Here is a 25,443-nt window from a genome sequence, read left to right as displayed (position 1 = left end):
CCACCCTGATTCATTACATCCATTCTATACCTTCTGCCAAAGGTCTTAATTAAAGTGTGAACTGGATCCCTTCTTGCTATTAATCAGGTTTCTGCCACCAATCCCAACACACTCTCCCTTCATTCGGCCCCGTCCCAGCCGTACCAGAGTAAGGATTGCTGGCCAGGCTACCATCCCTCCCAGTCAGCGGAGTGGTGGGCGTGGGAAATGGGATGCTGTAGTAATCCTAGAAGAGAGAAATCAAAGAGCCGACACTCAATGCCACTCACGCCCCAGCAGGAGTGCAGCACAAGGTGAGAAGCACAATGTTGGGAGTGCTGCAATTTATCCAGCCACCGGTTCAGCTGGCTAGAGCTGGCACGAACTCCAAGTTACTCTCGCATACACTGTCCCCCTCGCCTGGCCACAAACACAGTCAGACAAGGTCTACGGGTATGCCCACCAGAAAACACATCAAGTCCTTCGGAACCAATGATATTCTCAAACCTTTAGGTACTATCCCTAACAGTCTACTGCTACTGAAAAATAGATTGCCTTTCTGTAATTCAAAGTGCCTGACACATACAGAAAAAGCATCCAGAGAGCTCCAGAGTCCTCTGAGCTATAGATTAGGTTAAAATTTGTTTACTTCAAAGAATCACAACCGATTAAAAAAAAAGTTACCTCCTGTTAAAACCGCTTCCCAAGTCCCTGTGTTCTAACAGATCTTGAGAATCAGAGCTTGTGTGTGGACGTACAGGCTGGGGAAGAGCTAAGTCCGTGACTTATCAGCGGCACACCTGAGATAACCCCCCAACAGTAAGGTGAAGATCACTTTCTTTTCCTAAGCTCTACACCATATACTCACCAAGGGAAATCTCGTCTGAAGCATCTGTAAGTCATCATAACCATATACTTGTGGCTGGAAGATACAACAAACACGTAACAATATTAATAGGAACCGGTTACCACAGGAGCAAACCAAGGTGCTAAGAAACAAGATAAGTCATTCTTAGGAAGAACAGGACATAGATTACTTCAGTTTCCTTTAAGAGGAAAGAAGTGAAATACAAAGAAATTAAGTGATTCATGAAAGGTCTTAAAGCTTTCCTTGAACTATGTACGTACCACACTGTTTCAACTAGGCTGCCCAACACCCCCCCTCCTAGGCAGCAGTGGGACAGACAGGAGCCACATACGAACAACCTACTTTACTCTCTATTCTACCACTCTGTCACAGCCTCCAAAAATACGGCTTAAAATTCATCTCTTTCAGAAAGGATTCACATTTTACTCATTTTCTCTAATGTATGGGTACTAAGGTGGCACGTTTATTGTTAAAAAATGTGTAGGGGTGCCTGGGTGGTGCAGTTGGTTAAGCATCCATCCAACTCAGTTTTGGGTCGGGTCATGATCTCAGGGTTATGAGACTGAGCCCCATGTTGGGGTCTGCACTCAGCACTGAATCTGCTTAAGATTCTCTCTTTCTGGGGCGCCTGGATGGCTCAGTTGTTAAGTGTCTGCCTTCGGCTCAGGTCATGATCCTGGTGTTCTGGGTTCGAGCCCCGCATCAGGCTCCCTGTTCAGCAGGAAGCCTACTTCTCCCTCTCCCACTCCCCCTGCTTGTGTTCCCGCTCTCACTGCCTCTCTCTCAAATAAAATCTTTAAAAAAAGACAGAAGTACTCTCTTCTCTCTCTGCCCCTCCCACTCGTGCGTTCTCTCTCTCAAATAAATAAAATCTTAAAATATATATAAAACATTACTGGATGTTTCCCTCTGTATGATATTCACCTAGACACTCTATCTGAGGAACAAGAACAGGTGTCTTTTTAAACATTTCAAAATAAATACCCTTCACCTTAATAGACACCAAATCCACGAATCTGACAGAAGATACACCAGGGCAAAAAGCTACCAGTGTCCGTCGCCTACTTTCAGATAGTTGGGTCAGGGAACTCTGCCCTGACTGGTCAGAGCCAGCAAAGACCCTCCAAGACAAGGAATCAATCCAACCAGAGAAAATAATTCTCTGAGAAATGGAAAGGGATTCCAGGTAGACACTCTGGCCTTTAGCTTCAGAGGCCCAGAATCTGTGTTTCTCTTTTTCTTTTTTTAAATTTTATTTATTTATTTGACAGAGAGTGAGAAACAGCCAGTGAGAGAGGGAACACAAGCAGGGGGAGTGGGAGAGGAAGCAGCAGGCTCCCAGCGGAGCAGGGAGCCCGATCTGGGGCTCGATCCCAGGACCCTGGCTGGGATCACGCCCTGAGCCAAAGGCAGACGCTTAACAACTGAGCCACCCAGGCGCCCCCCAGAATCTGTTTCATGCAGAGAAAATACACAATAGAAGACATGGCTTCTGTCAGTCCTTCCTCTCTAGAAACGATTAGTCCTTCCCAAACTACAAAGATTAAAAACCTGTTTGCTTATATGTTACAACCTTCATTTATCCTGCACTTAGTTAGTCTTCCACCTGAAGCCAGAGCTGTAGAGCGTAGCCACCTCATCTTCATCATCTGCAGAAGGTGCTTCAGTCTCACTTACCGGGTAGGCATGTAACAGCCCTGGAGCCATAATGTACGGATTAGGCAACAATGGCGGGACCCCAGGAGGGAGGTTGGGAGGAGCTTTTCCTAAAAAGAGAAATCATTTTTATCCTGTCACACAATTACTTCTCTCCTCTGTCCCAGAGGAATGCCAACCACCTTCTACCTGAAGTTGTAGCAACTGAGCTCCGAGTCGAGGCTGTGACGGTGGAGTTGCTGCTGAGGCTGAGGCCCAAGCTGCTGCCGCTGTTGAGACTAGAAGAGACACTGACCACTGGGGGAGGCGCAGAAACCGTGCTGGACGTGGTGGAGAAAGTGCTGGAGGAAGAATGGAGGTTCGCCTCACTGTCCACGCTTGTGTGCTTAAAAAAGGGGGAGCGGTGGAAGACAGGAGGAAACAGTGGTTAGCAAAACAGTGATTAGCAAAAAAAAGGTCAAGAGAGATGCACACTCCCTTCTGCTGGTGAGAGCACATCAGCCTCCCAATTAAAAAGACTGTGGCAGAGTTCTGGGTGTCCTCTGCCAAAGGAGTTAGAATAAATTACTAACTATCCTCCAGCTGCACATTTCCCAAGACTCGTCAGGCAGGGGGTAGTTAACAACAGACCCACTGCACGTCATCCCCCGTCAGAGAGGCAGCAGAGCAAGTGGGGACAAACACCCCAGAAACCAATGCTGGTTGACCAGTGAACAGTTTAAGTTAAGGAAATACGTCCTGGTCTTCTCTCCCACATTCTCCTTCACTAGTTCAGCAAGTTCTGATGAATTTGAACCTCAAAAAGTATATTTGAGGAAAAAGAGACTAAAAGGAAACCTTAGCACTCATTATGTTTCCCTCGGTTTCTGGCAAACCAGACACCTTTGCCCAGAATGGGTCTTCCTTACCATCTCAGCCTAATTCCACATGTGGTTTTTCTAAATCACAAAAGTGAAATTAATGATTTGAGCAAAAGCTTTCATCTGGCCTCCACTTTGATAGGATGCCCAGACTCACATTGATGATTTTCAGCAGCCATGTTCGGCATATCTCAAATCAAGGAATGAGAACAGCCACACCAGTGAGAAAGGGACATTCTTACAGCATTTATCAGAATATACAAAAACCCACCCACTTCGGTGTTAAGAAGAAAGAAAAAAGTCACATAAAGACTCAGGTTAAGGGAACTGACCCAACAACTCCATAATATTTCTGGATTCTCCTGCCTCTGCCACCTCCTGAAGAGATTTCCAAGAATCCCCTTCTTGAAAAGTCTAAGAAAACCACACTTCCTCTTTTGCAGCATCACACTTACCAAAAGAGTGGATGTAGAAGTGCGCCCAGAAGATGTGGATGATGAAAGGGTATTCTGCTGCGTGGATAACGTGCTGCAAAGAAGAGGCTGCCATCAGCCACAGTGCTATGGTTATGTGACCTGGAGCTTCCGTCAAGAACACAGATGAGGAGATGAGACGGAATACAGGACCAAGGAGAGCGGAGATCGTGGGGGGCACAGTGGCCAGCCAAGGATAGGGAGCAGACACAATGAGAGTGGCTTCTGAGAAGGGAGAAGAGGCCTCCTCTGCTTATACTTCCCGTAGCTTTCAGGCCATCCAGCTCACTAACATGGCCCCTGCCAGGCGGCAGGGACAGGACAGAGGCAGAGAGCCCCATTACTGCTCCTCCCAGCCCCAACATCCTGCCGCGACCCCAATCACCTGCTGTGTTGTGTGGTAGTAGCATTCGGACTCTCCTCACCGTGGCTCAAGCCACCCAGGGAGGATGAGTGTTGACTGGCTGTTGTCAGTAAGGAAGCTGCAGACACCGTTTCGCTGAGAGGGGGGATGCCAGAAGTAGAAGGTGAGTCAGATTTCACTGCAGCGCCTGTAGCACCTGGAAATAAAGAATAAATAATTCACCTCATCAGAGGAAAGGGAGTGTTTATGAGAAGAAATGACTCCTAGTCATGAGAGTCCCAGGCTGTCCCCAAGCCAAGACTGTTGAGTTATTTAATAATGGACTGTGTGTGTTTATGTAGCCCCTCTCCCCCCGTTTTTTGTTTTTTGTTTTTTTTAAATTCCAAGCATTTCAGAGCACTGATCTCGTTTATCCAACAAAAGGAACCAAGGGTATTATCACTGTTCCGAACAAAGAAACTGAAAACTTAGGTTTGGTATTAAACAGCAAGGCAGCACCAGACGAAGACCACAACCCGAAGAGCCGGGCCTCTTCTCACTATAACCTAAAAAGAGCAAAAAATACCGAAGGGGGGGGGGGGACACTACAACGTAGAGGAAAAAGCCTGGAAAACACTTACCTTCAACAGATTGCGTGGTCTGTAACTGCGTGGCCTGCACAGAGCTGAAGCCATTCTGGTGTAAAAAACAGAGGAGTAAGAAACAGACAAACTCAAGCGACTAGGTCAAATTAGCACTGACTCAGCTTAATGTTCATCAAAAATCTTTCAGAGAATTCTGCAAGCTAACCAAAGTATTAGCGTAACGCAGACTATCCAAACAAAATGACAAGAATTTAAAATGGAAACGAAAACAAGGTATGCCAATCCTGTGTGACCCACGGCAGAAGGCAACCCTCAAACTGCTCGAGAGATCCCAAACCCAGAAGAGACACAGGAAAGGCCTCAGTCTAGGGCCCCGGGGCAGATGGGCAGTACGACAGTTCAGCCAAACCAGCCACTGTGCTGGCTGCATCTGACCATCACTCCACAGCACCTCTGGGACAGGCTGTCCCCTCACCGGGCTGAGACACAGCAAGGTGTCTACTGATACACACCCAAAAGTCTAGCACTCAGATCTTCCCAGAAAAGTAAACAATTATTTGACATTGAACAAAGAACAAAATCTTTACTACAGGGAGAATGGTTTTCTGGCTCTGAATCTCCAGGCTTGCTGAAAAGAACTTTTTAATTTCACAAACCACAAAAATGTGCTTTTTCCAGCTTCTCAATCCGCACTTCTGAGGTATCCCAGCACCATTTTGTCAAGAAGTAAAACACTAGCACTGAAGAGACTCTGCCCAATATTGTCCTAACCAGAGCCCAGGGACTCATAAAGCCACTACCTTTGCCTGAGTCAGGTCCTTTTGGGGTGATGAGGAGATGGAGCTGGGGTACCGTCGAGTCTGTGTGGACCTCTGTTCATACAGAGGACCCTGAGCATTATTTTGGGAGGTATAGGTTGTCGACTGAATTGGACCGCTCTGATAGCCGGACTCCTGACTCTGGTTAGATGAAACTGTGGATGAAGATTCACTGTGGGGAATGCAGAAGGAAAATCTCAGAGAAACAAAGCAGAACAGATCCACTGATACTAAGGAAATGGTGGAGATCTTCCACTAGAGCAATTTGACTATAATCAAAAAGAAAACTTCCAGCAACAAGTAAAAAAACAATCTTCTCCTGACAACAATAGGTATTTCCACATCCTAAAGAGTCAGGGATCTAAACTAAAACAGCTACCCTACTTTCTGCTGTTATAAGAAAAAGACGCAAAAGCAGAAAGGACAGACCACTCTTGATCCCTCTGATACACCCTAACAGGAACCCTAAGCACAAAGAAAGTCATTTTTTGCTCATATTCATTTTAAGGAATTCTGAGCTCCTGGCTCTCTCAGAAACCCTATTAGATATAAGGCTACTGGCAAAACTCTCCTGAGAACTTATAGAAATATCCACATGAATTAATGGCAATTATGATCCAACAGACAGGCTAGGGCCTAACACCTATATTTTTAAATTCGAAGGACTGACGAAAATAGCCTAGTCCCAGAAATTCCTCCAGGATTTTCTATTGCTTATGCTGGCCCTCCCTGATAGTTATCAGAGGAGGCAGGAAAGGTTCCTTTCAATTTGTGTGATATATCAATGCTACGCCTTTGTAGGAGGCCAGAGTCATACCCTTCATAGGCATAAGGCCCACCCCGAAGGACCAAATGTGTCAGAGGCATTGTTAGCCAGATGCCAAGGTCCTCTCTTAGAGGTGTTATGCACACCTCTTAAGAACTGGGCGCAGAGACTCTAAAAGTACCCAAGAGGCATATCTCCATCTGTTTAGAGTTACAGATAATCCTAGTAACAGTATTTTGAAATGCGTAACAAAATGCTATAATCGGCTACTTTTCCTTCACTTAGTCAGAGGCTCAGCCTCTTCAGAATTATAGGAAGCAGCAAGAGACTAAGAAAAAGTAGTAAAAGCCCAATAAAAAAGGTCTTATGATTGACGTTTCCTCTACCTGGCCGTGCTGGTATAGAGGCTACTTGGAGCCTGGCTTGAAGAGGCGCTCGTGGTGGGGGTGGACTCGTAATCAGAAAGGACGGGCTCTGACCCAAACTGCAATGCCCCAAACTGCAGGTTTAGCCCTGAGATATCTGCTGAGCCAGGCATCTCCACAGCCAGAGCAGGAATCTGTAAAGAGAAGGTAATGGTTTTATTACAACCTTACTGTAAGACTAACAACAGCAACAACAAAACCCTCTCTGCTTCAAATTTGCAGACTATAATCCCCTTACAATCTCAACTCCCAAATCCCACACCCCTTTTGCCCTAAGATGACACCCATCTCAAAGTTCAGGTACCTTTGAAGTCAAGGAGGCCTTTTTCTTCTGCTGTTTCAATTTTTGCTGAGCCGGCTGAGGGCTAGAGGACTGGTTGTCTGAAGACCCAGGAGACATCTGTGGAGCCGAGGTGGATTTGCTTGGCAGAGGAGAAGAAGGGGGTGGAGGTGCGGCTGTGGAGGTAACCACTGCGGGTGGCTTCTCCTGAAGGAACACCTCCATCATGGTTGAAGATGGGGTGAAAGCCTGGCGTTTGGTAAAGGGGCTGTGTACTGTTGAATCATTTGGGTTTTTCAAATCTGCATGAAGAAACCCAATATGTATGAGACCAAAGATGCTGATAAACCTCAAAAAAATGCTATTTTCCTACTCTAGAGCCATAAAAAGAGGCCCTGAAGATTCAGTACCTCATATAAATAGGCTCTCTTTTAGGGCATACTCTCATTTCTAAAAGTGACAATCACTGGATCGTATCTGTTCTAAGTACAGCCTAATCAAGTCAGGATAATTACCCTGCCTGTGTTAAGACAGGAATGTAGGAACTATCCATATCTAGAGTGTAAGGTCCTAAAATGGCCAAGTCCATGTACCTTCTCAAAGGCAACGTGTTGTTTTCAAACACTAAAAACCAATCTAGGGAGAATCCAAAAACTCCCAGGTCAACTGAGGACTGCAACTATGTATGTGTCTAATTTTGCTAAAGAGATACTGAGCCTCAACTTTTTACTATTCTCTAGCTTTCTGAACTCAGCCTATCTGATTTGGGGAAAATCAGTATGGGATACTAGCCAGTTGGCTGTCCTTCTCCTGACTTTAAGACATATTCTCCACCCTCGACTCCTACCAGCTTCTGGCATTAATGCTCCAATGCTTAAAGAATTCAAGTCACTTTCCATCCTTCTCACCGTACTGCACCAGCGATGGGGATTGTGAGGCGGAGCCCATGTCCCAAGAGGAGGTGGTGGTGGTTCCAGACTGAGAATGCTGTGCCGCCAACTGGGCCAGGGCCTGAGCAGTCTTGAACTGCTCCAAGAACTGCGAGCCCGTGGTGCTGCCACCTTTGGCTTCGCCGACATCACCAAATCCTTTCCCTAACATGCTCACCTGTAGATCAACACAGAGATGAGAGAAATCTACAGCAAGCAAATGTGTTCACTACTACGGTGAGAGCCAGTAGAGATGAGACAAGTAAAGAATGTCACGAGACTGAGTACACAGTCTAGTCCTTTACAGCACGATCTCTGGAGTCAGACTGCATAGGTTCAAATCCTAGCTACATAATCATGGAAAACTTATTTGTAATTTCTCTGTACCTCATTTTCCTCACCTGAAAATAGAAATGAAAACAGTACTGCATAAAGTTGTAGGAGGATTAAACTAATAATGTACATAAAAAAGCATTTAATGTATGTATGGCACATAATAAGCACTCAAAAAAATGAGAGCCTTTAAAATTTATACCATCACTTCCTCCTCAGGGATAAAGATCTAATGACTAGAGGGAATTTTTTTTCTTTTTAAAGTTTTAAATCAACCAGTATGTGATTATTAAATTAATATGAAGGTTAATATAAAGTCTTACTTTAGCTGTTAATATCCGTGCCTCTTCCACTAAATAGCCGAAAGTAACAAGAAGAACTAACTGGAGCCTCACCTCAATCCTGCTCATAACTAGCACAGAAGCCAAAGAAGAGAAGCTAAGGTTCTATCAAAACTTTGGCACCAGACAATCAAATAACAAGTATCACCTGCTTTGTCTGTATGTCTCCAGTTCTACAGGGTAATCATGAATAACAAAGCAAAATTTACTTTTAAAGCTTTTGGGAGATTCTCCCCACTCCCTACTGCCAGGTAAGATGACCAGCCTTGTCCAGAAGGTGAACCATGTGACCTTGACTACTTCAAAACACCTTCTAAGAGATTTAAAATCTAGTTTTCCTTAGGTTCTTACCCAACCATACCATCCTCATCAACACTGAGCAGTGCCTTTTTTTTTTTTTTAAAGATTTATTTATTTGAGAGAGAGAGCACGTGCATGCACAAGCTGGGGTGGGGGACAAGCGTGGTACAGAGGGAGAGAATCCCAAGCAGACTTCCTAATAAGCACGGAGCCCAATGCAGGGATCAATCTCTTGACCCTGAGATCACGACCTGAGCCCAAACGAAAAGGGACATTTCACTGAGCCACCCAGGCGCCCTGAGCAGTGCTTTCTTATACAAAACCAATCTGTCTAACCCAAGGTAAGGCATTTTCCCCACTTCAGTCTATATCACAAGATTATATAAACAAAAACACCAGAAGTCGAGTTAAAAGTATGGGATTATGGCAAAGAGAGGATTTCATATAGCAATGATTACCAAATAGTCTGCAAGTGCAGAGCTTTAACATTAAAGGCATAGCACATTAGATAATGTCCACATATCATACATGATAATGAGGACCTCCTATATTATTTACATCTACTAAATCTTAAGGGAAATTAATCCTCTAATATTTACTCTTAATGGGAAAAAAACATTAAATAGCATACTGATTAATACAGCTAATGGGAAGAACACAATGGTATTTTTAGTTTAACATCATGTGACACATTAAACAGGATGTTAAGATAAATGAAATATGCTGAAAACTTATTTTCATACCAGAACTTGAATTATAATCCAGGCATTAAAAAGGCAATTAAAAGAGATACAGAGCACTACACCACATTTTCCCACCATATATCTCAGGGGTTGGCAATTATATCCTTATCTTTATGGCCCCTTATGACTTTTGTCTCATTCTCCTTTCTTAAAAAAAGGTTTTTTTAGATTTATTTTTTTTTGAGAGAGAGAGAGAGAGCGAGCACGCGTGCACACATGCGCACGATGTGGGACTTGATCCCAGGACCCTGGGATCACGACCTGAGCTGAAGGCAGAAGCTTAACCAACTGAGCCACCGAGGCATACTTCATTCTCTTTTTTTAATCCCAACGCTCTGCTCCCTGTCCCTTCTTCCCCACCTTTCCTCACCTGTCACCTTCCATATACGGCAGAACACCAATCACCAAATTACTATTGACACACACACAAAAATTTTTAGACAACAGTTAAAACTGACAGTTCTGGATTAGAGGCTAGCTCAGCAGTTTTCTATTTAAAATAATTACTATAATCCTACTACCAGAAAAATAAAATTATATGCACACACATGGTCTCTTACCTCTTAAAACTATAGTATCCCTCCACCAAAAAATAAACAGACAGGAAGGGAAAAGCAAAAAGAAAAAAAGGAAAGTAGTTCTTCTCAGGATTTGCTGACTATAAAAAAAAAAACAAACTGGTCCCCCCATGATCTCCTTATTTGCTGCAAATAAAGTTTCCTTTGTGTGACAAAAAAAAAAAAAAAAAAAAAAAAAAAGAAAAGAAAAAAAATTGGTTCATCATCTTTGTTTAGCTTAAATGATTCCACTGCTATAGTTAATGACCTTGAGTTTTTTAACTGAATCAGTAAGTCACATGCCATAAGTAATCTAGGTATTAACAAACAGCACCACTGCTGCTCCAACATTTGTGTAGCCCTTATCCACGACCCGATTTCATCTTTCCACAGCTCAATAAGGCAGGTAAAGCAAGTACTCTTATCCCTGCTTACAGAGAAAGGGAGTAACAGTAAGTAGAAACATTCACGAAAACTTCAAGTTTTTGGAAGCCTAGTCCAGAAATGTCTGGTTTAAACAAATTTATATGGCAATTGTTCCATCAAAAAATAGGGAAGTGCTATAACCGCCCATCGAAGTTTAATTAGGATTAAAAAAGAATTAAAATTTGAAGTCCTTTTTTTTCCTCTTTAAGAGCAAATAACATCCAGCACGGTGAGTATTCAGCAAGTGAGGCGCGCTCATTTTTAGAAGAAGATTCAGTGTGTCCAAAACTAAGTCCTCCTCTGGCGGCACCCCTACCACCCAATTCTACGTCTCTACACCCAACGTTCCTTAGAGGACAAAAGGGGATGCTTTACATCTCCGTCATCAGAAGGCAGTACTGCATGTATGTGCTGGGGTTGGCAGGAAAATGTGGTTAGAAGACACCATGTGTCCTACTTACCATACTGTGATGAGAAAACGTGTTTCCGGAAGTAGGCTGTGTTATGGCACTCTGCTTCGAATTACTGAATACCAGAGGCTGGGCAAGAGAAGGAGCCTGAGATGGATCCAGATTAGATGAATCATTCTCCACGGAAGATGGAGTCTTCCCCAACAAAACAGCAAGGTCAATTCTAGTGGAGAGAAGCAACATCTTGATAAATAATGACAGAACATTCTAGCATTCCCCAAATCCCAACTCAGATTATGGCTGGATCAAAACGAGGTCACTCATCAATAACACAAAGACCTGAAATGCTTAATTTACCAGAACAATTCACATTTAAGAGCCACTATAGGATCGAAACTGTGTTCCAATGGCGTTGTCATCCGTAGTAATGTTAAATATTTCAATTTAGTGAAATCAATTAAAGGGAATAGCAAATGTTAGTTTTAATACAGCAGCTTGATATTTGGGCCAAAATTTACAATTTTTTTTTTTTAAAGATTTTATTTATTTGACAGGTAGAGAGACAGCCAGCGAGAGAGGGAACACAAGCAGGGGGAGTGGGAGAGGAAGAAGCAGGCTCCCAGCAGAGCAGGGAGCCCAATGCAGGGCTTAATCCCAGGACCCGGAGATCATGACATGGACCAACGGCAGATGCTTAACCTAGACTGAGCCACCCAGTCTTCCCATAGTGAGCGTCTCTGAACCAAAGTTTACGATAATGAGGTTACTCAGGGTGGGACGACCCCCCACATAGCTTTAGGAAGGGGGCTGCCACCAGAAACACCAGGAAGGGGATTAAAGGGTTAAAACTTTCAGCCATAGCACACTCTACCTACTCTTAGGGTTGGAAGGGAGCTGCAGACTGGTTTTAACAGCCAATGGTTTAATCAATCAGGCCTATTTAAGTAATAAAACTGGGAGGCTTTGTGCCCCACCCCACATCCTGCCAAATGCAACTCTTCCATTGGGCTGTTGTTCTTGAGTACTGGTTGTTAACAAACCAGTGACGGCAAGGAAACTCTTCCCTGAGTTCTGTGAGTCATGGTAGCTGATTACTGAACCTGAGAAGGAGGCTGTGAGAATCCCCAAATTTGTAGTCAGCCAGGCAGAGCTGTGTGGATAGCCTGGGCACCCATTTGCAGCTGACCTCTGAAGCAAGGGCAGTCTTATGGGATAAAGGTGTCAACTAGGGTCTATGCTAAGTCTGGACAGTGTCAGAATTGAACTGAATACTGAACACCTAGTTGGGTGTCAAAGAATTGAAGAACTGGTGTCAGAAAAACAATATACATCACCTCTGGTGTGATGTCCCTAACATCCTATTTCTAGTGCAATTCTGGACTTTCTGAGTCAACAGCTATCATACTCAGGTCTAGAAATAATCCAAGAGGATTTCCAAGGATAAAAATATTCCTGGTAAGTGTTTCTCCCTCTACTGACCCCAATACCGAGGGTTCAAGTTTGAAAAAGTTCATTAGCCAGATCCTGTGGTAAAAATGGATCACTTCACTGAGTAGGCTCTGTGGACAGTTGACAAAGATCTTAATTATAAAGCAAGAAAAGAAGCTACTGAACAGTTCTGCAACTCAAATAAATGAAAACATTTCCATGTTTAACTTTACCTTATTACCAGATAAGCTATATTGTGCTAAATTTTAATTCAGGTTGACCTATGTAATTAAAGAAGCTATTTTGGAGAGAATCATTTTTAAAATTGTAATATATGGACTTCCATTCAGTAGATCAACTCCTATAAACCTACTGATCAACTAAAGAGGAACCTAGTATGCTCTGATTACCATTACTACCGACACCACGGGGGCTTATGAAGGCCCAGTGTTACTCCTCCTTACAGCTCTCTCCCCAGAACCCTCTGGGAGAAGACATGGAACTTTACCACACACTTGCCTCTGACCAGCAGTGATTGTCACATTCTCCGCAGGCAGAGGTACTGAAGACACATTAGAGGCAGTGAAGATCTTGGTCTCAGAAAGCTGGAAAACAGAGGGATTAGTCACTCCTGGTGTTAGGTGGGCTACAGTCAGAAACCTGGCATAGGTAAGGGGAATTTAACACCAAGGAAAAGGGAGAACCCCTCAGATGAGAGAACCACCTACCCAGAGGAACCCTACGTGGACTGACCTCCATGCCCCTTCTAGACAGGCTCAGTGATTTCATCAAGAGGGTAAAATCAAAAAACCCGGTAAAATATAGTGGAGTCCCATGATACGCACACTGAACTTAGAAGCTGAATACACATGCTTACACAGAAAAAGAGAGAAACCTTTTTATACCTTCCCGTCAGAGTTCCCAATACCCATCTTGACCCAAACCAAACTTTATCTTCCACTGCCCCACTCAAAGAAAGAAAGGTTACAGCCAAGACAAAGACAGAAATAAATTAAATCCTAGCTTCTGAGCAGTAAGGACCCAAGTACTGGTGAATTAAGGTCTTTTTAGGGATAATTTCAACAATATGCAATTTTTGCCTTAATGGTGACTTTATTACACCTAGTCTTTGCAGTGTAAGACCTGAAAATTAGGTAAGCAATTGTAGGGAATAACTTATCCTACTATTCAAAACTTGATTTGGTTTTGTTTCCACTTTTTGATTAAAATCTCTTCTCTAAAAAGAGGGAATCCTCTCCCCCAAATATACCATTCTCTGAAAGTTGCTTAAACAGGTAAGCCAAATATTAGAAAGTGTTCACAAGGCAGTCTAGCTCAGTTACAACAGCAAAGAATCACCCTCTGATGCTGATGCAACTGAAATTTTAAAAACTCAGGTCTGACAAACCAAAACAGTTTGACCTATCACCCTCTCACCATATGACCTGTCTTGCCTGAATATATACAAGTACAGGAAAGTAGACTGAAAAATGTTAAAACAGGAGTTAATCCATGATCACTGAAAAGTAGAATTCACAACAAAAGTTTGACTGTGACCAAGAATCAGCAAAATTCTTTTACTCAGGTACCACTCCAGTGATTCACAGAACTTGTTTACACGCCACCTCTGTGCCATCCATGTACGAGGGTTCCAAGCTGAGTCAAGCTGGAAGACAGCCAGTCCTATATATTCATCTCAATTACAAAGTTGGCCTTCAAGTAAATAAAAGGGTTCCAGAACCAGGCAGACTGTAAACTTGAGGAAGTGGTACAGTATCTTTCACTTTGTACCCACCTCCTAAGCTAATCCCAGGACCATACACCAATGCCTGAATGTGAACCAAATAACGGAACTAGCTGGAGTCGAGTCGTGTGCCACCAGCGGCTGTCACTCAACGCACTACCTGCCTGACTCCATTTCTGGTGCCCTACCCAACCACCATTTCTTCCTGGGATAAATTCGACAATCAGATATTGGACTTACACAGGTGCACTTGCCCTTTCCATAGTCTGGTTCCACAGAGTCCTGTTCATGCCCAGTCTCCTTCATATAACATATGTGAAATGTTCTGGCTCAGAACACTATTTTGGATGTAAAAGTTTTGGGTCAGAATCTTAAGGGTGAATTTTGAGGGGTAGAAACATACCCATTTTCTATCCCTAAACACCACTTAGGGATAGAAGACACTAGTGAGGAATGACCTGGGAATACCTACATCTTCATTCCAATCTTCAGTTCCCCACTCCTCTGTTGCAGTCCTCCATGCACCTGGCAATAAGGAAAAATACAGTGAAATGATTTTAAGTGACAGTACAAGGCATGTGCAAAAAACACTAATGTGTTAACATTTTGGCAGCCAAAAGTGTAACCAGATTTTAGTATTCAGAAGGGTTTCCTAGGCTCCAGGAGAAAAAGACTACTTACAAAGTGATACCTCAGAACACCAGGGTTTTAATAAGATTATGATTTCACACCTACTTTCAGGTTTTGTTACACAGTTTTAACAGCAAAGACAGCGAGGGTGAGGGGACAAAGGGACAGACCCAATGCTCCAGGCAAACTCTTAAACCCTTCAGCCCCCCGACTTAGTGGTCAATCCAAGTGAAATGACAGCAGTCAATTTAAACCAGAACATTAACTACACCAACTCATCCGATATGAGACAACACTGTGGGCAGTCTGGAGAGAGCAGCAGTGCTGAGGAACACAAAGAGCAGGGAAGAAGGACCAGCTTCCAAACTAAGGGAACGGACAACTATCTGCTACTGGAACTCAATTTAAAATGTATACTCAGTAGCAGTTAGTTTATAGATCTTATTGGTCTAACCGTAAGAAACCCTCATGGGTCTTGCTCTTTTCAAAAGACACTGGCCAAAACTGAGAAATCCAATGTGTCTGGTAGTTAGTATCCTAACCCTAATCCTACAGAAGATGACCTTTAACCTGCCCAGGGCACTGCGCAGACACTGCCAAGTGTACACTCTCCTCAGGGTGGTAATAATGAGGTCAGGACAGTTTCTACAGGAAAGGTCCATCAGCAGTCAAACCACCTTCCACATTTCCCTTGTTTTGTTTCATGTATACACAGATCCTCAGGAAAGGAAACTGTTCCATGAGAGCCAGGATTCTTCCCTTCAACAAGGTCTACAGTAAGAAATAACCACCCGCCTATAGAAAAGGACAAGAACACTCCTTTATTTTCTTCTCTAGAACAACAGTACATATTAACTCTTAAAGCCTTCTTTCCAAATGGAGAAACCTTAAAAGAACAAAAGTCTGGCATTCAGATATTTCACTGTCACTAAAGAGAAATATCCTAAACCTACAAAACCCATCTGAAATTCTTCTAGGGGTGCCTGGCTGACTCAGTCAGTAGAGCACGTGACTCTTGATGTTGGGGCTGTGCGTTCGAGCCCCACACTGGGTGTGGAGATTACTTCAAAATAAAATCTTAAAAAATAAAATGAATTTCTTCTAAACTTTTAATAATGAAAGAACCCTATTTCCTAGAGAAAAAGATGTTCATTATAATACCTCTCCCAGGGCATTGTAACCGGACCAGGGAAATTCCAAAGCACTTAATAATGGCAATGTTCTCCAAATCAAACTAAAGTCCAATCTCAGTTCACCAAGTCACAAAGCACATTCTTTTCTCTCTCTGGTGACACTACTCTTCCTCTGCGTGGACATCCATCCTGCCCTGGATAAATGGAATCCAAAATCTGTCCATATACATAATCCTGGAGTTGGAAGTGACCTGATTAGTTATCTCCTATTGATAGGCTCTCTCAAGGCAGGAATGTTTTCTTGCGTTCGCAACTGCATCTGGGATGGAAAGGAAGACTGGAGATGCCTACTTGATCCCATACAGGACGTGCAGTCGTGGCCAAGGCGGCTGTACTGAGGTGGCACGAAAGAAAAGAAAGAGTGCAAAGGCTCTGAATGACAGGTTAAGTGTTTCCATTCTGTCAGCAGACAGCAGTCAATGTAAATGCTAAATCTTCATTAATGGACAAAAATTTTTAAGAAGGAAAAACAGGCACAGAGTATGAGAGAGAAAGGCAGAAAAGGAAAAAAGCAGGACGACAGAAAAATGACATATCCACAGATATTTCAAATTCATAAAAATCTATAAAAATATCCGGGGCAGTTAGGCGCCTGGATGTATCATACCAGGAGCAGTCTCAAATTTTCGGGGATAATTTGACCCCTCAACCCCAATGAAATCAAGTCCTGAAACAAAGAAGAAAAGAAAAGAAAAAACAACCGGTGAAATTTTGCTTATGAATGAGAACATTTGCCCCCAAAACACAATTCCCACTGTACCTGTGGATATTTTAAGGGTAGGTTTCAATTTCTTTTTAAATAAAAAAGGGAATTTGAAGTTTGCTATCATGAGAACACAAAAAGAGATCATGCACAAAAGTCAGTTCGTGCTGTGAAATTAATGGAAATACATGAAGCTACACTCAACTCTTTCACACTAACAAGATGACAGCAGCACCACACAGTTTTTCATTCAGCCACTGGTCAGATTTCTGATTCTAACCTCCCAAATCTGTTATTCTCTACTCCGAAGAAATAAACACAGACCTCACCGTTCCAAACCAGATCCTTGCTGAAAACAGCTAAGGCTTGCAATCTAGGACTGGGACTCCATGCCTGATTTTCTATCCACAACTGAAAACAAATCCCTTGACAGCTATTATTTTTTTCTGCCAATGATAAACCAAATACCCAAGAACTGGAGCTCAGAAACAGTAACTTTTGTTACTCAGACTGCTACCACTGCCTCTACAAAGCCATCAAGAGATGAATGAAGAGCAACTCTGCCTCCAAAGTAATAAAAGACATTTCTTAGCCAATTGGTCTAGGGAATTGAAACAGATCTCCATCTTGTCAATAACTTAACTTCAGCCTCCACCAAAGGGAAAACTGTATTAAAAATGCATTTATAAGACAGTGTGGTAAACAAAAACTGCATCAGGGATGGAAAGGAAGACTGGAGATGCCTACTTGACCTAAGACATAATACCTCGTGGGCAGTAGATGAACTGTTTGTGCCAAAGACCCTCCTAAAGACAGAGATAAAGATCAATGATCTTTGTTTTTGTTTGTTTGTTTTTAAAGATTTTATTTATTTATTTGACAGACAGACAGCCAGCGAGAGAGGGAACACAAGCAGGGGGAGTAGGAGAGGAAGAAGCGGGCTCCCAGCAGAGGAACCCGATGTGGGGCTTGATCCCAGAACGCTGGGATCATGCCCTGAGCCTAAGGCAGACGCTCAACGACTGAGCCACCCAGGCGCCCCAGGAGCAATGATCTTTGAAAAGGGGCAAGGAAAGTAAATGGATAAGGAGTCAAAGAGCCTAATTCATACTCTACTATTAAATCATTCCCCCCTTTACAGGAACGTCTCAAGCTCTCCACGTGCTGGCTCAGCCATAAGGAAGTTAGTGATCTCATAAGAATAAAAGACTCTGGAGCCTAGAGGTTGTTCTTATTTAAAAAGGCAAAAGTATCTTTTACTCCCAAACACCTCCTGGTATATCCCACAAGCCTAAAATATCCTTAAATATATACACCCTATCCAGATACAGATACCAAAGTCAGCTAATGACAACAAAAAATCTTATTCATATCCCCTAATATTCTTCCACGCTCAGAAAACTATCCAATAAATAGAGCTGGAAAGATACAATTTCCTTTTTCCCCCAGATAGAGATTTTCCAAAAATGAAGGGAAAAAAGATATTCTTACCCAGTGCCAGAAAACAATTAAGCTGTCTGTGGGCTTTGATTCTGGGCCTTGTTTACCTCTACAACTAGTGGCTCGATTAATTATGGATACCTTTTCAGAAAGCAAAGCTAGACGCCCTAGGTAACACACCTGGACCTAATGCAGCCACACAGCGTGACAGAAAGAGCATGGCCTTTGAGAGTCCATCAATTCTGAGTTCAAATACTAGCAAATTTCACAACCGCCCTTTCAGTCTGCTTGTCATCTGGAGATGGGGACCAGCGTCAATCTCACATAACAGCAAAGACGACCAGGTGAAACAGCATTATGAAGTGCCCACAGGCACATAGTCAGGAAAGAGAATATATACAGTATTTCAGTGGCCATCCCTATCTCCAACATCTCTGCACCCAAAAACTATTCCTCCACTTTTTAATATGACTATAACCTCAAAATAATTATTTCCTTAGGTTTTTAGAGACAAGAAACGATGAACAGTCACTCACTCGTCCCATCATCTGGTTCGAAGTGGCCAGTGTTGTTCCACGTATTGCCGCTATTATTGCCATAGTTATCATCAGTATTGGCCGGCTCTGCATAATCAGCTGGGTTAAAGGTTCTGGGGGTGGGGGAAAAAAAGCTTAAAATTTTGAGTCTCTGACCTCTAAGCAGCATCAGCAAAAAGTAACTCGGAGAGGAGGGCCACAAGAATCTTGACTTTTCCCAACTACAGGTCAAGCACAGCCCCATTCTATAATCCTGTATGTGTCTACTTTCCTCACTTACCAGCCTACCTAAAATTCTTAGTATAATCTCAATTTATATCTACACTCTAATCTGGATTAGGATATCAAGAATCGTAAAAAAATCCAAGTGAAATTCTGGAAAACAGCAGGTTTATGCACTCAATTGAAGCTATGAGATAGAAATAATGACCCAGGTGGTAAACATTTATCTCTAAGCCCGACATCTACATACCTATTTGATTAAACAGTCTAGAAATCTTTCTGATCACAGTTCGGTTAAGGCTGCCTATTACCTTCAGGATATCAGTATATCAGCCACTCTAGAATATTATAGTGATGCTTAAGGGAAAAAAACTTAAAGACTTTGGTATCAAATCAATAAACTTACCCCATTCCTTGAGCAGAAAACCTTCCTCCTCGTCTACCAGAGCCACCTAAACAAAAAAGAGAAAAAGAGAGGAAAAGAGAAATATTTTAGAAATTGATATAAAACTATCTTGCTAACTGAGGCAACTCTGGAATAGTTAAGTGGCTGATACTGTTAGATGTTCTTTCTCTCACCCCGTAGTATAGTCAATATACCACAATAGGACAATTGTTACTATTGACAGATTGTTCCTTTGCTGACCAAACTGCTGGGTTCTTTTTTTTTTTAAAGATTTTATTTATTTATTTGACAGAGATAGAGACAGCCAGCGAGAGAGGGAACACAAGCAGGGGGAGTGGGAGAGGAAGAAGCAGGCTCATAGTGGAGGAGCCTGACATGGGGCTCGATCCCATAACGCCAGGATCACGCCCTGAGCCGAAGGCAGACGCTCAACCGCTGTGCCACCCAGGCGCCCCCAAACTGCTGGGTTCTTAAGCAAATACATTAACATCAACAATAAAGACTAAAGAAAATGACACCTACCTTCTTTCCCACTGCCCCACTCAGCAATCTCTAAAATTTGCATGACATCTCAACAATTAAGATAATGAGGTGCCATGTGAATTTGCTTGTTTTCAAATAAAGTAGACCCCTACAGAACTAATAAGAGTACCCTGCCCCCAGTATTCACCCCTGCCCCCCCAGAAATTGATCACCTCTGCCTCGGCCACGTCCTCTTCTGCCTCTTTCTGTGCCTCTTCCAGAAGGCCCGCCACTCTTGGTGCCATCTAATCCATTTTCCTGACCCCGAACTGAAATTAAAAACACAGCCAGAGTAGAGTCAATGGAATTTGTGTAAATATGTAAATGGCATGTATAGATGGTAGTGGGGAGACAAAAACAAGGAAGAGAAAATGAGCTGGAAGGATGGGACATGATGGTCACTAGGGGAAAGGTGATGAACCACAACAGAGATCTGTAAGTCAGACAACTTTACAAATGACTGCAGGGTAATTTCATGCCAAACTGGCAGCTGTAGCTAGAAAATGCTACATGTAAGAGATACCAAGGTCTCAGAATAAACAGTGGCAAGAAAAAAATCAAAAGGATGGTATTACGGTTACTAGGTCCAGCCTAGCAGGGTCCTGACATCCCTGAAGTCCAGACATTACTGACCCACAGCTGGTTTTGTTAAAGCCCCATGCATACACTCTCGTCCACGGCTGGCACCTCTCCCTCGTCTTGGTGGCCCACCACGTCGCCGACTATAGTCTCTGTCACGGTCTCGATTTTCTTTGCCTTCCTCGTTGGATTCCGTTTGGCCACCATCCTTCTGTCCTGAGACTCCCTTCTTCTTCCCGACCATCTCCCACGAATGCTAAAGAAGGGCAGAGCATCCACGTCTAATCAATATGGATTGCTATCAGGAAACCACAGATAAAAGCTGGGAAAACTGTTAACCATTCTCCTCTCATCATCCAAGTCTAAGATACTTCCACTAATTTATGTCTGTTTACATGAAGGGTACAGAAAGAATCTCCATACAAATTCTATACCTACCACTGCAAAACTTAAGTCCTTTTTTTGTAGGGGAGGTGCTTATAGCTAATGGAGTGCAGGGATCACTTCCAAAAGGATTGCCAAGATCTGGATCCAGTGTAGTCACTTGGCAGATTAGTCAAAGGACCAGTTACTGGTCCCTATCTTTCAAGGGTGTTTCCTGGACTGAAAAATTAATTCCCTTTGGATTCAGTGACTCTCAACTTTTTATAGTCTTATTCACGTCAAAACAGAAAAGAACTAAAAGTTTCTAAAGGTTAACTTTGAATTCAGAATGAATGAACAGCTGAACAGCATTGACTCCTGGACACATTCTCTAATCAAGCAACCCAGAATTTAGGAGGAAAACAACTACAACTACTCCTCACCACCCCCACCTCCCCACCACACTCCAGGACACGCACACCAATTTCCTTTGCTAAAAGACCAAGTAGCAGTCAAAAAGGCACCGCCCTGGCCCTGAGACGTGTGGACTAAAGGAAGCCTTCCATTCCAGGTTTTACACATTGTGCTCTCCCTATACTTCCTAAACCGATACAGTCCAATTAAACTTTCCCCAAAGCAGAATAATCTATGATTCATTTCAGACTGCAGGACGGAAAATTTGTGGTAAGGAAAGTAAGCTAAACCGTCTTGCAAAAACCTCATTTCTTAGGAAATGAGTTTTATAAATTTGAAGTTTTAAAAACACACCCCCTGATTCACACATATTTTGCAGAAAATATGTACAAATAAAAATTCCCAAACACCAAGACTACCAGATCTTTACTACCCTAGTTACCATCTTACTCAAACAACGACCCAGCGCTCAGCAACAACTATCCAATATCTAATAACTTTCAAAAATACGGACCAAGTATAATATGAAATGACTATTAATTTTTCTAGGGCTGATAATATTATGGTCATACAGAACATCCTTCTTTAAGAGAAATGTGCTGCAGAGTATTTTATTTATGGTGACTATAACTTACTTCCAAATAATTCCAAGTGCCCATCAATGGATGAATAAACAAAACGCGGCATATACATATAATGGAATATTGTTCAGCCTTAAAAAGGAGTGAAATTCTGACACATGGCCACAATATGGATAAAACTCTGAAAACACTACGCCAAGTAAGAAGACATAAAAAAACAAATACTGTATGATTCCACTTACATGAGGTACCTAGAATAGGCAAATTCATAGAGATAGAAAACAGAAGAGGTTACCAGGAGCTGGGAAGACGGGGAAAGAAGGTACTGTTTAAGAGATACAGTATTTGTTTGAGAAATGAAAGAGTCCTGGAAATGCATAATGCTAATGGTTGCACAACATTGTAAGTATACTTAACACCATTGAATTGTACACCTAAAAATAGTTAAAATGATAAATTTTAAATATATTTTACTATAATTCAAAAAAATGTTTTAAGTTAAAAACTCAGCTTAAAATTATACCAAAATCATAACTACAATTCTAAAGAATCTACAATAGTCCACTAACAATTTTTAAAAAGATTAAGTATCCACCCAGGACTTGGCAGCTCCTTGTTGCCTATTCTTCCAGTCCAAGCTCATTCCACACTACAGCTGGTGGGTCGTTTTATGCTCACAGTAGCGTCAATTCGTAAGTTATAGTACCCCTCTTATAACTAAATCTGCATTAGGAACGCTGGAAACTAGACTCAAAACAGTTAGCTTTCAGAGTTTTCAGCTAATCTGTCTCAAAACCTGGCAAGTTTCAGAAGCCTGTCACCTTTTCCCTTCTCTATGTTATGTATCAGCTGCTGGCACTACCTGGGTTCTACAAGGAAAAGGAATTACTATGATCTTCCCAAAGGCACTGCCAGTTTTCTGATGTGATCTCACCCACCCAAATACATCCAACATCCCCTGGCACTTGATATTACTTCCCACTGGTTTCACTAGCAGCTGGTATATTTGTGGCATAAGCTTACATTCTCCAATTTATTTTCCTCTCTGATACTGTGGAAGGTTAGATTTGTAGCATTAGGCAGAAGACGCTGAAGGTGAAACAAAATGTGACTTAAAGAAAGGAGGGAGGGAACAAGGGAGGGAGGGAGGAAGGAATCCAGACTTTTAAAAGGCATGAATAGTCCCACCTCTTCCCCCAACCCAAAAATCTTGCAGACAATTATTCTAGAGTAAACTCAAAGTGAGCCGAAGGCACTATTATCTGATTATCCAGACGATAATTTTCAAATAAAATCAATAATGTAAAATCTAAGACCACACTTTTTTTTTTAAGTAAACTTTACACCCAACTGGGGCTTGAACTCACGACCCTGAAATCGAGTCGCATGCTCCCCTGACTTAGCCAGCCAAGCTCCCTGAAGACCACATTTTTGAAGAGAAAAATCCACAAATTTAAATTCAATGACTAAAAAAAAGTCTTCCACTATTATTTCCTATTGTCTCAAAGAAACTGACAAACCTCCAACATTTAGCTAACGTGACACTGTAACACCAGTAAGCTGATCTAAGGGTGAACTCTGGTTATCTATCCCAACCAAAGATCCCCAGTATAAGACCAAGTAAAGGAAAATTACTTTAAAATGATACACTGCTCATTAAAACAATAAAGTTCTCTGCTACGCACCACAGGAACATCCCAAAGGTTAGTAAGGCAGAATCCCTATTCGTGAGGGACTTAACAATTTGGGACAGTGATAGGACAAGCACAAAAATATTAAGTGGAAAAGAGAAGAGGTGAAATTCTAGGGCAAGAGGTCCTCCAAGATATCTCCTATCATCTCCAGGGACGGTCAAAAGGCTGTTAACACTCTCTCTGCTACCTCAACAGAAAACAAGTTCAAGCAATGAAAACTATTGTAAAAGGTGACACTGATGGGAATGTCTTGAAATCAGAATCCACTAGTTTGTGTGTCTTTGTTCAACAGCAATAAAACAGGTGAGCAGATTGTTCTATGATTAGTAACTAAGGTTAATATATAGCATCTCTAATTCAGACTAACCCAGTCTGGGAAAGTTGCTAGCCTGGAATGAATAATTTATTCTAAGCAAATTGAAAGAGACAGATTTTATGTTTTCTCCTACTTATTGTATATAAATTTTAAGTATTTGCAACCCGCAGCAAACGATCTCCAGGACAGTTCTCTGCTCCATTTGGAGAATAAGATATTCTCCTTCAAGTTGGTTACTCCACTTGCTATTTTTAGAATATCCTGAGCTTCTCAGCCAGGGACCCACTTTCTAGAATGCTCTATTAACACTCTACCGTATCTGGGTTTCCTTCCAGTAGGACATTGATGGCTCTGTTGACATCTCCATTGCAGTCATGCAAAGCAATGACACATTCATCCTGGTTCTTGCCTGTGATATCAATCAACTGAAAGAAAAAGATCAGCAACCATCATGAACAAGCTTGTACACCTCACAAAAGGAAACCAGGTGAGCAAGAGAAAAGGGAGAAGACACTAGCTGAGTCTGAAAAAACCCTAGGCTAAAAAAGCAAAAAATGCAGAATTTCGGTATTCTAGTTCAATAAGCAAAATATTATCACCTCTGATTAGGGATGGGGTCAAAAGTATTTATAAAACAATCAAACAATGAAGTATCTAATAGAAAATCAAACACAGAAGCACACAGGCTTCAGCATACCATCAATTTCTACATTTCCTAGATGGCACAACTGCTCAAAGTTGCTATAAAAATGGCATCAACAAAATCATCTGATAAATAAGTTAAAATTAAGATAAAACCTTTTCGAACAAGGTAGATGTCCAAAGAGGGACGGTAAATCAGACAACAAAAGCATTTACTCACTGGCTGAACCTATTATATTTCAGGTCATAATTCTTTCAATACCTACAGCACAAAGTACCCTGGTAGTCATCTATGACATTTAACTATGCTTTAATCCTGATGTCTTTCCTGCTTATAGCAAATTAGCAATACACTCACTTGTTTCACCTTTTCCTCAAAGTCAGCATCATTATGGTCTGAAATCATCTGTGCAAGTCGAATTTGTTCTGCAGTGGCCTAGGAATTAAGACAAGTTCAAGAAAGCATGATCAAGAGAAAACAGTTTATAGAAGTAAGAAGGACCGACATAGTCAATATTACACCCCACCTCCCAGCCCAAGTTCCTTCTCCTTGTAATAAATCACCAAGTAGTAAAATATTAACATCAATTAAGAAGCCCAAATTTGCAAAATGACAAAAAAAATAAACACTGAATCTATTAGTATTCCACTCAACGATCCCTAAAAAACCAGGGAGCTTTTCCACCAATGTTCACAGTTAAAGAAGCTCCCATTTTGGGATTACAGCATCTCTTTGAAACATTCGTGCCTTAAATACTTCACATTTATTTGCCAAGTATTGTGTAAACTCTGTTCCTGCTTCCGCAAGGACCACTGCCACCCCCTTATCTCTAGGGCTGAGAACAACAAAAGATTTAGTCCGAGGGAAATGCTACCTTAGAGATACAAAGCACAGGACCCATTCTTTCCAAGTCTTAT

The 25,443-nt window shown here is 42.1% G+C and overlaps 1 protein-coding gene and 1 non-coding gene across 12 annotated transcripts in view; both read right to left on the bottom strand.

Moving 5' to 3' along the window:
• Positions 1-25,443, bottom strand: part of UBAP2L (ubiquitin associated protein 2 like) — a 39,038-nt gene that overhangs the window by 8,922 nt on the left and 4,673 nt on the right. For 6 of the 11 annotated variants that reach the window (XM_040635706.1, XM_040635704.1, XM_040635713.1 and 3 more), the window contains exons 3-23: positions 24,884-24,961; positions 24,198-24,308; positions 20,603-20,771; positions 20,110-20,205; positions 19,415-19,460; positions 18,787-18,899; positions 16,715-16,774; positions 14,757-14,809; positions 13,060-13,145; positions 11,164-11,335; positions 7,982-8,180; positions 7,098-7,375; positions 6,755-6,927; positions 5,585-5,774; positions 4,821-4,875; positions 4,222-4,396; positions 3,819-3,891; positions 2,693-2,888; positions 2,525-2,613; positions 848-901; positions 145-226 (exon numbers count right to left, since the gene is read on the bottom strand). In XM_040635706.1, the coding sequence (XP_040491640.1) occupies positions 145-226; positions 848-901; positions 2,525-2,613; positions 2,693-2,888; positions 3,819-3,891; positions 4,222-4,396; positions 4,821-4,875; positions 5,585-5,774; positions 6,755-6,927; positions 7,098-7,375; positions 7,982-8,180; positions 11,164-11,335; positions 13,060-13,145; positions 14,757-14,809; positions 16,715-16,774; positions 18,787-18,899; positions 19,415-19,460; positions 20,110-20,205; positions 20,603-20,771; positions 24,198-24,308; positions 24,884-24,961 (2,548 nt within the window). The remainder of the gene's footprint in view (positions 1-144; positions 227-847; positions 902-2,524; positions 2,614-2,692; positions 2,889-3,818; positions 3,892-4,221; positions 4,397-4,820; positions 4,876-5,584; positions 5,775-6,754; positions 6,928-7,097; positions 7,376-7,981; positions 8,181-11,163; positions 11,336-13,059; positions 13,146-14,756; positions 14,810-16,714; positions 16,775-18,786; positions 18,900-19,414; positions 19,461-20,109; positions 20,206-20,602; positions 20,772-24,197; positions 24,309-24,883; positions 24,962-25,443) is intronic. The other 5 variants (XM_040635710.1, XM_040635709.1, XM_040635712.1 and 2 more) reach the window with 1 other exon arrangement.
• On the bottom strand, positions 304-440 carry LOC121104094. The gene has a single exon (XR_005836472.1). It is a non-coding gene; the product is annotated as a small nucleolar RNA SNORA58 (small nucleolar RNA).

Source organism: Ursus maritimus, unplaced genomic scaffold (genome assembly GCF_017311325.1).
Source record: "Ursus maritimus isolate PB19 unplaced genomic scaffold, ASM1731132v1 scaffold_2, whole genome shotgun sequence".
Taxonomy (NCBI): Eukaryota; Metazoa; Chordata; class Mammalia; order Carnivora; family Ursidae; genus Ursus; species Ursus maritimus.
The sequence above is the reverse complement of the archived record's forward strand: the minus strand, read 5'-3'. Positions and strand labels throughout refer to the sequence as shown.